At 49.0% G+C, this 14,055-nt stretch overlaps 1 protein-coding gene across 1 annotated transcript in view; it reads right to left on the bottom strand.

Moving 5' to 3' along the window:
- PCDH15 (protocadherin related 15) overlaps positions 1–14,055 on the bottom strand; it is a 432,606-nt gene that overhangs the window by 261,118 nt on the left and 157,433 nt on the right. The window contains exons 5-6 of the mRNA XM_071563312.1: positions 8,860–9,020; positions 3,608–3,763 (exon numbers count right to left, since the gene is read on the bottom strand). Of these exons, the coding sequence (XP_071419413.1) occupies positions 3,608–3,763; positions 8,860–9,020 (317 nt within the window). The remainder of the gene's footprint in view (positions 1–3,607; positions 3,764–8,859; positions 9,021–14,055) is intronic.

The following is a 14,055-nucleotide window of genomic DNA, read 5'->3' as shown; positions in this document are numbered from 1 at the left end:
CCTAAGGATTGTTGGATGATATGCAGAATATTCCACAGGCTCTTTATGTCTTGAGATTCCTCTGGATTTTTAGGATCCAGGTGAAGGTAACTGAGGCAGCAGAGTGAGAAATTATGGCCCAAGACAAACCATGATGAAAAAGGGTTACAGAGCACCTGGAGGAAGGGAGGAAGGGAGGCACCAACATATAAATGTTCCCTGGGAAGGATAAAATTGGTCTGGAGCCTTTGGTCTGACAGATTTGGCAGGTGCAAGTGGCTGGAGGTTGGGGAAGCTTTTAGTCCAACTCTGCACTGAGTTATTCCAATCCAACACACAAATTGAAACATCTTTAGGTGTAAAACAAAGCAGACACTGCCCTGCCCCATCCATCTCATTCTGGAAAAATCCAGGCTTCATTTTAAACCTCTCTCTGTGCAAAGGGAAAAGACAAGTGTGAAAGTGGGATTTATGTTGCTCTTATGAGTGCCCTCAGCTTGTCTGACAAACTCATCTCTGTGTGTTGTGGCCAGTCCAAACATAAAGATGACTTGACATAAGAACAATTCTATTTCTCCAAAACATAATAAAATCTACTTGTCCTTTGATTTATGGTCCTTAGGAAAGAGAAATTTCTGTGCTTTTTGGTTTACAAGCCTCCTGAAAACACAAGACCAGAGGCAAGCAAAGAAAGAACCACAAATCCCTCATTGCTGTTGCTCCATTCACCAGAGGCAGTGCCAATTAGGAGCAGGAGAAACCAGCATTAAAAAACCCTAATCACTCATTAAAGCCTCTGAGAAAGCCTGAGATGCTGTGTGAATTTTTTGGCTGTTAATTAATTAAGGAGAGCATTAACCCACTGGGAACTGCTGAAGGGCTCAGTGGAGTCATGTCAGATGTTGCTCCTGGAACAGGCACAAAGTGAAACCCAGAACCTGATGAGATCAGGGTTCAGCTGCTGCAAAGGGCAACACTTTGCCCAGCAAGAATGCCAATAAATGCATAATTCCCAAACACCAATGACTGGGAATGGGACATTTCTCATGCTGTGCCTTCTGCACTTCAACCTAACCATGGAAAACTCTCCTTTCCTTGGTGTGGCAGCACTGGCACCCCACCAGCCTCAGCCTGGCTGGCACCACCAGGCAGGTGTGGGAGATGCTCCTGTATCACAGCCCACACAGGCATTCAAACTCCTGCTTGTGGTGTTGCCTTTGCTCAGGATCAGGAACTTTCCAGAAACTGCTCTGGAAAAGCAGAGAAATTATATGGCCATGTAAAGGCCAACTTGAAAGCCACCTACAAGCACAAGGAGGACATTCCTGGGGCTCCCACAAAGGTATTTTGGGACCCTCCAGTTCTGGGGGCAAATCACAACAGCAGTTGGATGGCCAAAAATTTGTCTGAAGGGAAACAGTCTCAATTTAACAGGAGACCAGGAAGTCTGAAATACTTGAACATCCTTATCTTCAGGTCTCTACAATGTGTGGATTTGGGAATTTTTAACTCCCCCTTTGGGGTTAATTGGCCCAGCTGTCCCACAGACCTCTGTCCCTTAAACCAAACCCCAGTGGGGACACAATGCACACACATATTAATTCACAGACCTATTTAACAGCTCTAGTTTTTTAAATACAACCCTATTTCTCTCAGTCCTCACCTGCACAAGACTCATCTTTCCATTCTCTCCATAACTCTATCCTGGATATTTCCACTTCTGCAGAGAAGTCTCACTTTACTCTTAAAGCCCCAAGATACCAACACTGAAAACAGGGATCCTTTGTACTGCTTGTTAGCAGATGATTCAATCCCTAACACAATAGGAAACTTCACTGTGAAGTGAAATGAAGTTGTACCAGCTCAAGAAGGAAGTAATTTCTTTTCCTTCAAATGACACAGAGAGGTCCCACCCACAGCTCTTTATTCCATAAAGATACAAAGCAAAATAATGCCTTTCACAGACATCATTTAATAAAGGGAAACAGCAATAACACAAACCAGCACTTTGGCAAGCTTCAAAATCATTAAAAAATCCTTCTGAACTATTTTTACTTTCTTTTTTTCCACACAGATAGGTTTGTTTTACTTCCAGGTTTGTTGCTAAAAGTGCATCAATGGCAGAAAAATCAATGCTTTGCTCATGGACCCTGAGGTGACCCGAATGCAGAGAGCTGGAAACCAGGGAATTCATGGAGTTCAAAGGAGGAGCCCCCAGAGCTGGTATAGAGCAGTGCCCCCAGAGCTGGTATAGAGCAGTGCCCTCAGAGCTGGTATAGAGCAGTGCCCTCAGTGCTGGCAGGGAGCAGGGCCCTCAGAGCTGGTACAGAGCAGTGCCCTCAGAGCTGGCAGGGAACAGGACCCTCAGAGCTGGTATAGAGCTGTGCCCTCAGAGCTGGTACAGAGCAGTGCCCTCAGAGTTGGCAGGGGCAGTGCCCCCAGAGCTGGTATAGAGCAGTGCCCCCAGAGCTGGCAGGGGCAGTGCCCCCAGAGCTGGTATAGAGCAGTGCCCCCAGAGCTGGTATAGAGCTGTGCCCCCAGAGCTGGTATAGAGCAGTGCCCCCAGAGCCGGCAGGGGCAGTGCCCTCAGAGCTGGCAGGGGCAGTGCCCTCAGAGCTGGTACAGAGCAGTGCCCTCAGTGCTGGTATAGAGCAGTGCCCTCAGAGCTGGCAGGGAGCAGTGCCCTCAGAGCTGGCAGGGAGCAGTGCCCCCAGAGCTGGTATAGAGCAGTGCCCCCAGAGCTGGCACGGAGCAGTGCCCTCAGAGCTGGCAGGGAGCAGTGCCCTCAGAGCTGGCAGGGAGCAGTGCCCCCAGAGCTGGTACAGAGCAGTGCCCCCAGAGCTGGTACAGAGCAGTGCCCTCAGAGCTGGTACAGAGCAGTGCCCTCAGAGCTGGCAGGGGCAGTGCCCTCAGAGCTGGTACAGAGCAGTGCCCTCAGAGCTGGCAGGGAGCAGTGCCCCCAGAGCTGGCAGGGAGCAGTGCCCTCAGAGCTGGCAGGGGCAGTGCCCTCAGAGCTGGCAGGGGGCAGTGCCCTCAGAGCTGGCAGGGGGCAGTGCCCCCAGAGCTGGTACAGAGCAGTGCCCTCAGAGCTGGCAGGGAGCAGTGCCCTCAGAGCTGGCAGGGAGCAGTGCCCTCAGTGCTGGTATAAAGCAGTGCCCCCAGAGCTGGTACAGAGCAGTGCCCTCAGAGCTGGCAGGGAGCAGTGCCCTCAGAGCTGGTATAAAGCAGTGCCCCCAGAGCTGGTACAGAGCAGTGCCCTCAGAGCTGGTACAGAGCAGTGCCCTCAGAGCTGGCAGGGGGCAGTGCCCCCAGAGCTGGCAGGGAGCAGTGCCCCCAGAGCTGGTATAAAGCAGTGCCCCCAGAGCTGGCAGGGAGCAGTGCCCCCAGAGCTGGTACAGAGCAGTGCCCCCAGAGCTGGCAGGGGGCAGTGCCCCCAGAGCTGGCAGGGAGCAGTGCCCCCAGAGCTGGTATGGAACAGGGCCCCCAGAGCTGGTATAGAGCAGTGCCCCCAGAGCTGGTACAGAGCAGTGCCCCCAGAGCTGGCAGGGGCTGTGCCCCCAGAGCTGGCAGGGGCTGTGCCCCCAGAGCTGGCAGGGGCTGTGCCATGGCCCACAGGGGTGGTGCTGACCTCATTGACCGCCACGTGGTAGCTCTGCTGCTGGAACTGCGGCGAGTTGTCGTTGCGGTCCCTCACCACGATGCGCACCTCGTGGTTGATGATGGTGCCAACCTTCTTGTTCACACACTGCACCTGCACCACGATGGACTGGATGGACACTGGAGGCTGCAGGGGAAAATGGGCTGTTAGGGAGGTACCCAGAAAGTGTCACGTGTTTGAAACCTTCATTCATTGATAATGGAACTCATGGAATTACAGAATGGTTTGGGTTTGGAGGGACCTCAAAGCCCATCCAGTGCCATCCCCTGCCATGGGCAGGGACACCTCCCACCAGGTCTCCAGTCTGGCCTTGGACACTCCCAGGGATGGGGCAGCCACAGCTTCTCTGCCCAACCTGTGCCAGGGCCTCAGCACCTTCACAGCCAACAATTCCTTCCCACTATCCCATCTCTCCCTGCCCTCTGGCAGTGGAAGCCATTCCCCTTGTCCTGTCCCTCCACCCGTTGTCCCCAGTCCCTCTTCAGCTCTCCAGGAGCCCCTTCAGGCCCTGCCAGGGGCTCTCAGGCGTCCCTGGAGCCTTCTCTTCTCCAGGTGAGCCCCCCCAGCTCTCCCAGCCTGGCTCCAGAGCAGAGGGATCCAGCCCTGGAGCATCTCCGTGGCCTCCTCTGGACTCATTCCAGTGACTTTCTTGTCTCAAATGGAAAGGTCAAGTCAGAAATAAATTCAATTTGCTACCACTTACATTTACAAATAGTTTAGAAATGACTTTCACTGTAGACAATCCTGTTGTTTTCCCTCCAGTGAACACCATAATATTCAAACACAAATGACTCCCAAACTTGCTGAATGGGCAAAGAAATTCAGGCTGGAATGGCTGTTACTACTCATCTGAGGAAGAACCAAGAGTTTTTAAGCTGCCTTTAATAAGCTTAAACACTACTGAGTAGATCCAGATTTATTAGCCAAGCCCAAGAGAAATATAATTAGTTCAGTGATAACCATTTGATATTCAGGATTTGGTCTTTGTCATGAAAACATGGAAAAAATAATTAGTTGCTTTGGATAAAATCTGAGGGAAGCAGGACCAGCATTCCTTTCACATGTGTACAATGTCTGCTGGGCCAGGGCTTAGATTTCAAATCAGGTGTTTAAGCAAACTCTTATCCATCTGAGCATTTGTTGACAAAAACTGTAAATAATGGCACAGTGTCCCAGATTGTTGGTGACATTGGGGACACATCACCCCAGCACTTCTGAGCAGCTCCTGGCACCTTCACTTCTGACCTTCATCCTTCCTCGGTGCCCGAAGTCTTGGAAGTAAAGCCTGGAATTTTGTTTTTATCTGATTCCACTTGGGAAACATACTGCCATTCTTAGCAAAATCAATCAGTGCAATCTAATAAAATTGGCTTTGAAGCAAGGTAATAAACCCAGGAACTGGATCAGGATAACTGAATCAGCAGGGAGAGAAAAATGGGAAGAGTATCCAAATATATCGAGTGTGATCGTGTATGCACCATTTGTGAATCAGAGACTACAGTTTTTCTCTGCAATAAAACCCTGAAACATAAGGCTTGACTTAATAACCCCCCAATTTCATTGGTGCTACAAAGTTCCACCTGGTTTTAACTTTAAAGATGGAAAAAAAAAAACCCTTGTGTTTTTTGGTTAACAGAAGAGGCAAGCACAAGACTCTGAATGATTTTACATCTTCGGGAACAGCCTTTAGAGAGTCACAGAATCTTTCAGGGTGGAAAGGACTCCCAAGACCACCAAGTCCAGCCCTGCCATGCACACCACTACCCCATGTCCCCAAAAGAGGGGTATTAATCATAGAATCATGGAATCAGTTTGGTTGGAAGAGACCTCTGAGAACATCAAGTCCAACCCTTGGTCCAACCCCACTGTGCTCACCAGCCCATGGCACTCAGTGCCACATCCAGTCTCAGCTGAAAAACCTCCAGGGATGGGGAATCCACCCCCTCTCTGGGCAGCCCATTCCAATGCCTGAGCACTCTCTCTGCAAAGAATTTCTTTCTGATATTGAACTCAAACCTGCCCTGGCAGAGCTCAAGTTGTGCCCTCTTGTCCTTCTGTTGGTTGCCTGTGAGAAGAGACCAACCCCCACCTGGGTACAACTTCCCTTCAGGCAGTTCCAGACAGTGCTGAGGTCACCTCTGAGCCTCCTCTTCTCCAGGCTGAACACCCCCAGCTCCCTCAGCCTCTCCCCACAGCACTTGTGCTCCAGTCCCTTCTCCAGCCTCGTTGCTCTTCTCAGTTGGATTGGAAGAGACCTCTGAGATCATCAAGTCCAACCCTTGATCCAACCCCACTGTGATCACCAGCCCAGGGCACAAAGTGCCCTGGGCTGGTGATCACAGTGGGGTTGGATCAAGACATGTTGGATTCTCTGTCCCTGGAGGTGTTTAAGAGGACACTCAGTGCCACATACAGTCCTTCTCCAGCCTTGTTGCTCTTCTCTGGCCCCGCTCCAGCCCCTCAATCTCCTGCCTCAACTGAGGGGCCCAGAACTGAACACAACACTCAAGGTGTGGCCTCCCCAAGGCAGAGTCCAGGGGAAGGGTCACTGCCCTGGGCCTGCTGGCCACGCTACTTTGGATCCAGGCCAGGATCCCCTTGGCCTTCTTGGCCACCTGGGCACACTGGTGGCTCCTGTTGAGCTTCCTGTCAATCAAGCTCATGACACATGTCAGAGTTTTTCTCCATCACTGGGGGTTTTTGAGAGCTGCTTTCATTGTCTTTGGCTTGTGAGTTCAGCAGTTCACTGAGCCTGTGGAAGAGCTTCAGTGGGGCTCCCACCCAACACCTGAATTACCTCAAACCCCAGATTTTCTTTTCAGAGGCACTACACTGAAATAACCACCAGTGAGTAATTTTAGGTACTCATAAGAAGTATCCCATTCACAGCAAAAAGTGAGGAAGCAATACCTTCAATACCAATGGAAACGTGGTATTACCTATAGACAATTAAGATATTTACACACAAGGAACATCACTACCAAGTGTCTGAATTCACAGCAATGTGAAGTGTCTGAATTCACAGCAGTGTGAAGTGTCTGAATTCACAGCAGTGTGAAGTGTCTGAATTCACAACAATTTGAAGTGTCTGGGAGTTGATCTGGATTGTTGCCAATGCTGGAACTCAAGGATTCTGGCAAGGTTCTTTTGGGAAAGCATTTGAATTGCATTCAGGTCCCAGAGCTCAGGTGAACAACCCCAGAGAGAGAAAAGTGGCACTAAAGGGGCACTGAAAAGGAATCAGCACTGACCCAAGAGGGATTCCCTTCAGTCCCTGACACCACGTGGATGTGCAGGATTCCTTGGGCTGATGAAGAATGGACCTCACATTTCCAGCCTTACCTCCTGTTGTAGTTTGGGATTATTATGTAAATTCTCTCCCCTGCCACTTAACTGCCCAGGCCAGCGGTTAACAAAAGAAGCAGTTAACTGTTGATCGCTGGGGTGGGGGCAGGTTTGTCTCTTTTGGGTTTTTTTTGGATATTCTTCCCAGTCTTGGCTTGGCGGAATGGGGGAGTGGGGGCTCCAAGGAGGCTGCCCTGCTGGTTACTGCGGGGGTTTTTTCCTGGCTGTCTCGCTGCTGCTGCCTACTTCGGACTACTTTTCGTGCCGTGCTGCTGCTGCTGCTGCCTTGGATTTGCTGCTGGTTGCTCGTACCTTTCTGCTTCTTGGACGGGGAACACAGGGGGAAGAGACTGAGTCCATCTGAAAGCCCACTGCTCGTCTGTCTCGCTGGAGAGGGACTGAAACTCACTCTGCAGCCAGCCGGGCTGTGACATGAACACTTGAGTATAACCTTTCCTCCCGGAGGAAAACCTGCTGGGTTTTGTTGTTGTTTTGTTTTCTTTCTCTTGTGGTGTTGGGGAAGTGGGTTGCACTAGTCTGTTTACATATATATATATATATATATATATGTATACACATATATGTATATATATGTATACATATATATATATATGTATATATATGTATATATGTATATATGTAGATATGTAGATATGTAGATATGTATATACATATATGTATATATGTATATATGTATACATATATATATATATGTATATATATGTATACATATATATATATATCTCAGTTATCCTTCTTGTATTAAAATTCCTTTTCTTAAATTTGATAAAGAGTGGTGTGATTATCGTGGAGGAGGCCCCTCCCCTGCTTGTGGGTAAAACATTTTGGTTTTTTTCCCCTCAGACCGAGACACCTCCAGTCCCAGCCTCTCATTTTTGGCTCTCACTTAAAACTCAAACTGGAAGGTCAAACCTGTTCCAGCACCTGCTGTTTGGTTCTTGAAGAACTAGAAGTCTCCTGCCTCCATGACCACGGTGCCACTCTTTGCTTTGCATGGGAGATCAGGTGGGGAATTAGAGCTAAATTAGGAACAGCTGAATTCAATTAGCTCTTTTCAGCTAAAAAATGGAAATGAGGCAAAATTTGCATGTTGTTTTTGGTACTTATGAATAGATCTCAAAACACACGGAGAAGACAAATTAATCCATCAAGCTAATACAAAACAAACTTCCCTGCACTCCAAGGAGAACTCCTGAGTTTAAAGCATATTGATTACAGCACTTTGGACTCAATTTTCCCTTCAGGTTCTGATGAACTGCAGCAATGCTGCAACACTGTGAGCAAATATCTCTATTTTGAAAGTGAAATGAGCCTAAATGAGAACAGCTCCTATTTATTTTGTGCTTTTTAGCTTTCTTTTTTTATAAAATTCAAACTTAGCCTGACAATCTTTCTGTAATGCCATCGGGAATGAATGTACCACATGAATTTCAGGCTGCCTTAAAAAAGAGAATCTAAACCAGCACGTTCCCAATTAACATGCCAAGCTTTGTGAGTGATTTGTAATATTCACAAATCCTGTTCTTCTCCCATCTCATAATTCAATGCACGCAGGTAAAGGAGGGTGTTCATAAGTGCCCCAGGACAAAATAACAATTTAATTCCCCCAAGGAGCCAGGCTTGGTTGGACACAAACCCACAGGTTGGTTTGTTTGGTCTTTATTGCCGTGCTTGTCCCCACGTCATATTTGCACACATGGCCAAGTTCTCCCAATAAATCCTAATAAAGAATCCAATTAACTCTGTCCACATCCATCTGGGGACAATACAGAGGCAGGAATTATATCCCAGCCACTCTTGTGGGGATGCCAATTAGGCATTGATGTCCCCAGGGAGGAAAGCAAACCACGACTCACATCTCTGTCCAGGACTCGGCCGGTGCTGTTCAGGTACAGGGTCTGCCTGATGGGGTCCAGGATCACCCAGTAGTCCACATTGTCCTTCAGGGAGAGCTCAATGGTGGGGTCAGGCCCTCCTGCTGTGCCTTTGATCAGCATGTTGTCAACCAGGATAGTGCCTGCAAGGACAGCAAAGGCACATTTAGAAGGGCAATGTATTTTTGCAACAACTGCAACACTCAAACTGCTGTTTTCTACCTCGGGTTCGTGGTATTTCACATTTTGAGTGATGGTTAAAGAGGCTGAACCTTCTTATCTGTCAGGAAAGGCTGCCTCTGACACTGAAGCTGTTTCACACAATGCCAGGAGCAGCCCTTGCAAGGCACAATAATTTAAATTGAAGATTAGACCCATCACATGCAGCTATTTGACATGATGAGCTTTTCCTCCATTGAGCAACCATCACCCAATCTCACCTGACACAAATGAAAGCTCTGAAATAACAACAAAACCCAGAATAAATTTGCTGCAGCAAGAGTGACACATCAAGGGGATGGGGGGGGGGGTAAAGCAGTTACATAAAGCTCGAGAGGAAAAAAAGAGGGTTTCTACCTTGAGCTGCTCTGCAACAGAAACTGAACTGCAGCATAAAGATGTGGACACTACACCTACCAAGACTAAGGGAGGACTCCAGGAGGAGCAGCCAGACAGTCAACATCCAGAACATGCTTTTATATCATAGAAAGGTTTGGGTTGGAAGGGACCTTAAAGCCCATCCAGTACCACCCCTGCCATGGGCAGGGACACCTCCCACCAGCCCAGGTGGCTCCAAGCCCCATCCAGCCTGGCCTTGGACACTCCCAGGGATGGGGCAGCCACAGCTTCCCTGGGCACCCTGTGCCAGGGCCTGTCCACCCTCACAGGGAACAATTTCTTCCCTATATCCAACCTAAATTTCCCCTCTTTCAGTTTGAACCCTTTACTGCTTGCCCTGATGCACAGCCCCTCTCCAGCTTCCCTGTACCCCCTTCAGACCTGGGAAGGTGCTTTGAGGTCTCCACACAACCTTCTCCTCTCCAGGCTGAACATTCCCAGCTCTCCCAGACTGTCCCCACAGGGAAATGCTCCATCCCCTCAGCAACTTCATGGGCTCCTCTGGACTTGCTCCAGCAGCTCCATGACCTTCTGACATGGAGGGCACCAGAACTGTGCAGTGACCACGGTGGGGCCTCCCAGGAGACCCCCTTGTCCCACCCTATGAGGAGAAAGTCCTGCTCTCCACAGCCAGCTCCACTCAGCTCCCAGCATCCCCAAGGTACAAAACTCCTGTGGAAAACACTCCAACTCACTGCCCAAATGCCAAGCATTACCCACTGCCCTGAGCCTTGCCCTGCAGTGGCTCAGCTTTGCATGCCCAGTATTTATACATTTATAAACACCTTCTCTGAGACTTCATTTCTCTGAAAACTGAGCACTACCCAGTTTGCTTCACACTGAAATATTCAAAGAAATGACCTTTGTGGGAGTTCAGCAGAGGCAGGAAGAAAATCTATGAGTGGCAGGAGCTGCAGAACACCCAAATCAGGGTAAAGGATTTCTCATGTAACCTCCTGTATTAAGGCCCCAAATAATTCATTTCAAAGTGCAGCATAAAGTTTCTTTACATCTTCACTTCATAACAACAACTCTGTATAAATATATTCATCCAAGAGGAGCAGTTCCAAGCTGGGCCAATGCTTTTTTTGGATAAAACAATAAAGTTAATCACTAATCCTAACCCCAGCAAACTGGTTTACACTTCTGTGACCCCACTAGGGTTGTTTCCATGAGCTATTCACAACTACTTTGTTCTAACAGAAGAGAGATCAATAATCACCAAATATCCACAGCTTTGCACCTAAGACTGGTTTGGAGATCAAGGAGCAGCAGCTTTCCAGCCCCAGGAGAAGCACTGTCTGCCCACATGTTTTATGGCTGCTGCCCAACTCCTTGCTCAGTAACATCTGTACCTGTGCTGCCCCAGGAGCCTGACCTGGCAGCTTTGGGGACACCCCAGGATTTTGAACCTAAAGAGGATTTCACCAGGAAAAACAAGCTTGTTACAAACCCTGTGGCAGTCCAGAGGGTTGATGCCTCCTCAATAATTCCTCTAAAATCTCTAAAATCCATCAGTTTGTGTATTCCCCTCATTACTGTGCCTCAGTGATGACACAAAGAAGGGTCAGTAACCGAGTTTGTCACCTGAAGATAAGATTTCCCCCCCAAAAAGCCCCAAGGAAACCACCAAAACCACCCTAAGGGCTTCAGTTGCTTTGAATTTTTCCAGTCCTCTGGACCAGACTGGGAAAAGAGGAGCATAAGGGATGGAATTGGGGGCAACTGAAGGAAGCAAATGGCACAGAAACAGGAACAGGAGAGGGCTGTGAAAGCGGAGGGGAAATATCCTGCCAGGGATAATTAGGAAATAGGGGAGGGGAAAAGCAGCAACAGCTTCTCTCTGGTGTTCAAGACTAGAAAGTGCATGAGGACTTCCTATTCATTCTGACCTATTTGAAGTACTCAGATTACCTCACCCATCTACATGGACTCACCACTGCAGCAGCACCATCAAACCTGAGAGACCACCACACCAGTAATGGTCACAGAGCAGTTCCTGATACCTCTGAATCAACACTGGCTCTGTTACATTCAGTGTGGCACTAAAACAATCCCACTTTGGCCACAGACAATGCAATTCAACGCAGAAAGAGAGAACACCAAGGGCAAAACAAAAGAGATTAATGCATTTGCTAAATATTTGTGAGGGATGGGCTGATTCCAACGGGATGAAGTTCAACAAGGCCAAGTGCAGGTCCTGCCCTTTGGCCACAACAACCCCCTGCAGCGCTCCAGGCTGGGCACAGAGTGGCTGGAGAGCAGCCAGGCAGAGGGACCTGGGGGGACTGAGGGACAGGAAGCTCAACAGGAGCCACCAGTGTGCCCAGGTGGCCAAGAAGGCCAAGGGGATCCTGGCCTGGATCCAAACTAGCATGGCCAGCAGGCCCAGGGCAGTGACCCTTCCCCTGGACTCTGCCTTGGGGAGGCCACACCTTGAGTGTTGTGTTCAGTTCTGGGCCCCTCAGTTGAGGCAAGAGATTGAGGGGCTGGAGCGGGGCCAGAGAAGAGCAACGAGGCTGGAGAAGGGACTGGAGCACAAGTGCTGTGGGGAGAGGCTGAGGGAGCTGGGGGTGTTCAGCCTGGAGAAGAGGAGGCTCAGAGGTGACCTCAGCACTGTCTGGAACTGCCTGAAGGGAAGTTGTGGCCAGGTGGGGGTTGGTCTCTTCTCCCAGGCACTCAGCAATAGGACAAGGGGGCACGATGGGCTCAAGCTCTGCCAGGGGAAATTGAAGTTGGAGAGCAGAAAGAAATTCTTTGCAGAGAGAGTGCTCAGGCATTGGAATGGGCTGCCCGGAGAGGGGGTGGATTCCCCATCCCTGGAGGTTTTTCAACTGAGCTTGGCCGTGGCACTGAGTGCCATGATCTGGTAAAGGGACTGGAGTTTGACCAAGGGTTGGACTTGATGATCTCCGAGGTCTTTTCCAACCCAATCCATTCTATGATTCTCTAGTTCTATGGTTTTGTCTTTGAAAGTGTGTTTTGTCCCAGCAGGAAGGGTCCAGGGAGAGCTGCACAATATCATGCCCCCAGAGGACAGTCCTGCACTGCCCACTCCCAGGTGCCCTGCAGGTGGCAAACCCTCGGGATAAATTAAGGTGAAACCACCAAACAAACACTTAGAAAGTTTTATTTATGGCAGCAACGATTTCAGCTTTGTGACAGCCACAATTTTTTCTGAACAGGCAGCAAATGAAACTTTTCCTCCACATGTGGAAAACAGCAGTTTCAACTTCTAAGGAGGAGAATAAAGGTAGAAGGAAAGACAGGAAAGTAGAGGTAGAGGGTGAAAAACTCCAGGTCACCAGGCAGGATTGCAGCCCCATCCCTGGGCTGGTTCCTCTGGGTGGTGGGTGCCTGGATGGGTGTGCAGGGGTGGTGAGGGTACCTCTGCCCCTCTGGTTCCAGACCTCATCTTGCACATGCACATTTGGTTCTCCTCAAACTTTTCAGAAGGTTTTGAGTGTCTCCTGGTTTCAAGTGGCCTCTCCCATCAGACACCCAAGTGCCATTCTGACTCCAGCTTGGTTATAGAGATACTTACCCAAGATAAGGAAGCTGCTCCCCCCAAAAGCCCCATCCTGCCTCCCCAGAGACCCTCTTTTCTAACAGCCCCTCATCTCTTTGGAACAGTAATGCTCCTTTCCTCTTCTGCTGAAGGTTTGAGCCATTAACTCTTCCAGGTTTTCAGTCCCTCCCAGGAGCATCACAGCAGAAGTCACAAGGACACAGAGCCACCAGAGCTGCCCACCAACACTCCAATGTCATGGAACCACCTGCCAGTCTGGGTTAAAAGGGACCTTCAAAACCATCCAGTCCAACCCCCTTCCATTGGCAGGGACACCTTCCACTGTCCCAGGTTGCTCCAAGCCCCATCCAACCTGGCCTGGGACACTTCCAGGGATGGGGTGCCAACAATTTCTCTGGGAATTCATGATATTGTGGAATCACAACACACAAAGGGGGTTCATTTCCCTCTCAGAAAGCTGTTAAAAAAGTAAGAAAAGATTGTCCTATGTGGAAACTGAAGCCTGGTTTGTACAAAACACAGTAAGATTGACTTCTGCCCAACTCAGCCTTCTGCAAGGATTAAAGAGCTCAAACAGCTTTAATTTTTAATGAACCTGAGAACAAAGGATTCCAGTTACACACTTAAGAACAGTATTTAATCAACTTAAAATCTTGATGTGATGATGGGATTCATAGTCTCAGTACACCACAATCATTAACTGACCTCAGTGCTTTGAATTCTGCATCCCATTGGACTCCTCTGCCCCTGCAGCAGCTCTGCTTGATGTCACAAAGCACTTCTGATTGGTCTGTTTGGATACAGAGGTTCTTTTCTTCTTACAAATGTGCTGAAATGTCTTCAGCTATACCTGAGACACTCGTGCTCCCTCTTTGAGGGAGAGCAAGTTGCAAATCAGCCTTTCAATAGCCATCACCAAAGTATTATTCTTCTAATTTACTGGCAATCTGACATTATGGCTCTTTGCCCCTTGAGATATCTGTAATTCTGTTCCTTTTACATCCTGCCTCTGCCCTTGGCCTAAAACATGC

The sequence above is a fragment of the Pithys albifrons genome, chromosome 9 (assembly GCF_047495875.1).
Source record: "Pithys albifrons albifrons isolate INPA30051 chromosome 9, PitAlb_v1, whole genome shotgun sequence".
NCBI lineage: Eukaryota > Metazoa > Chordata > Aves > Passeriformes > Thamnophilidae > Pithys > Pithys albifrons.
This window is presented reverse-complemented; position numbering and strand designations above follow the sequence as displayed.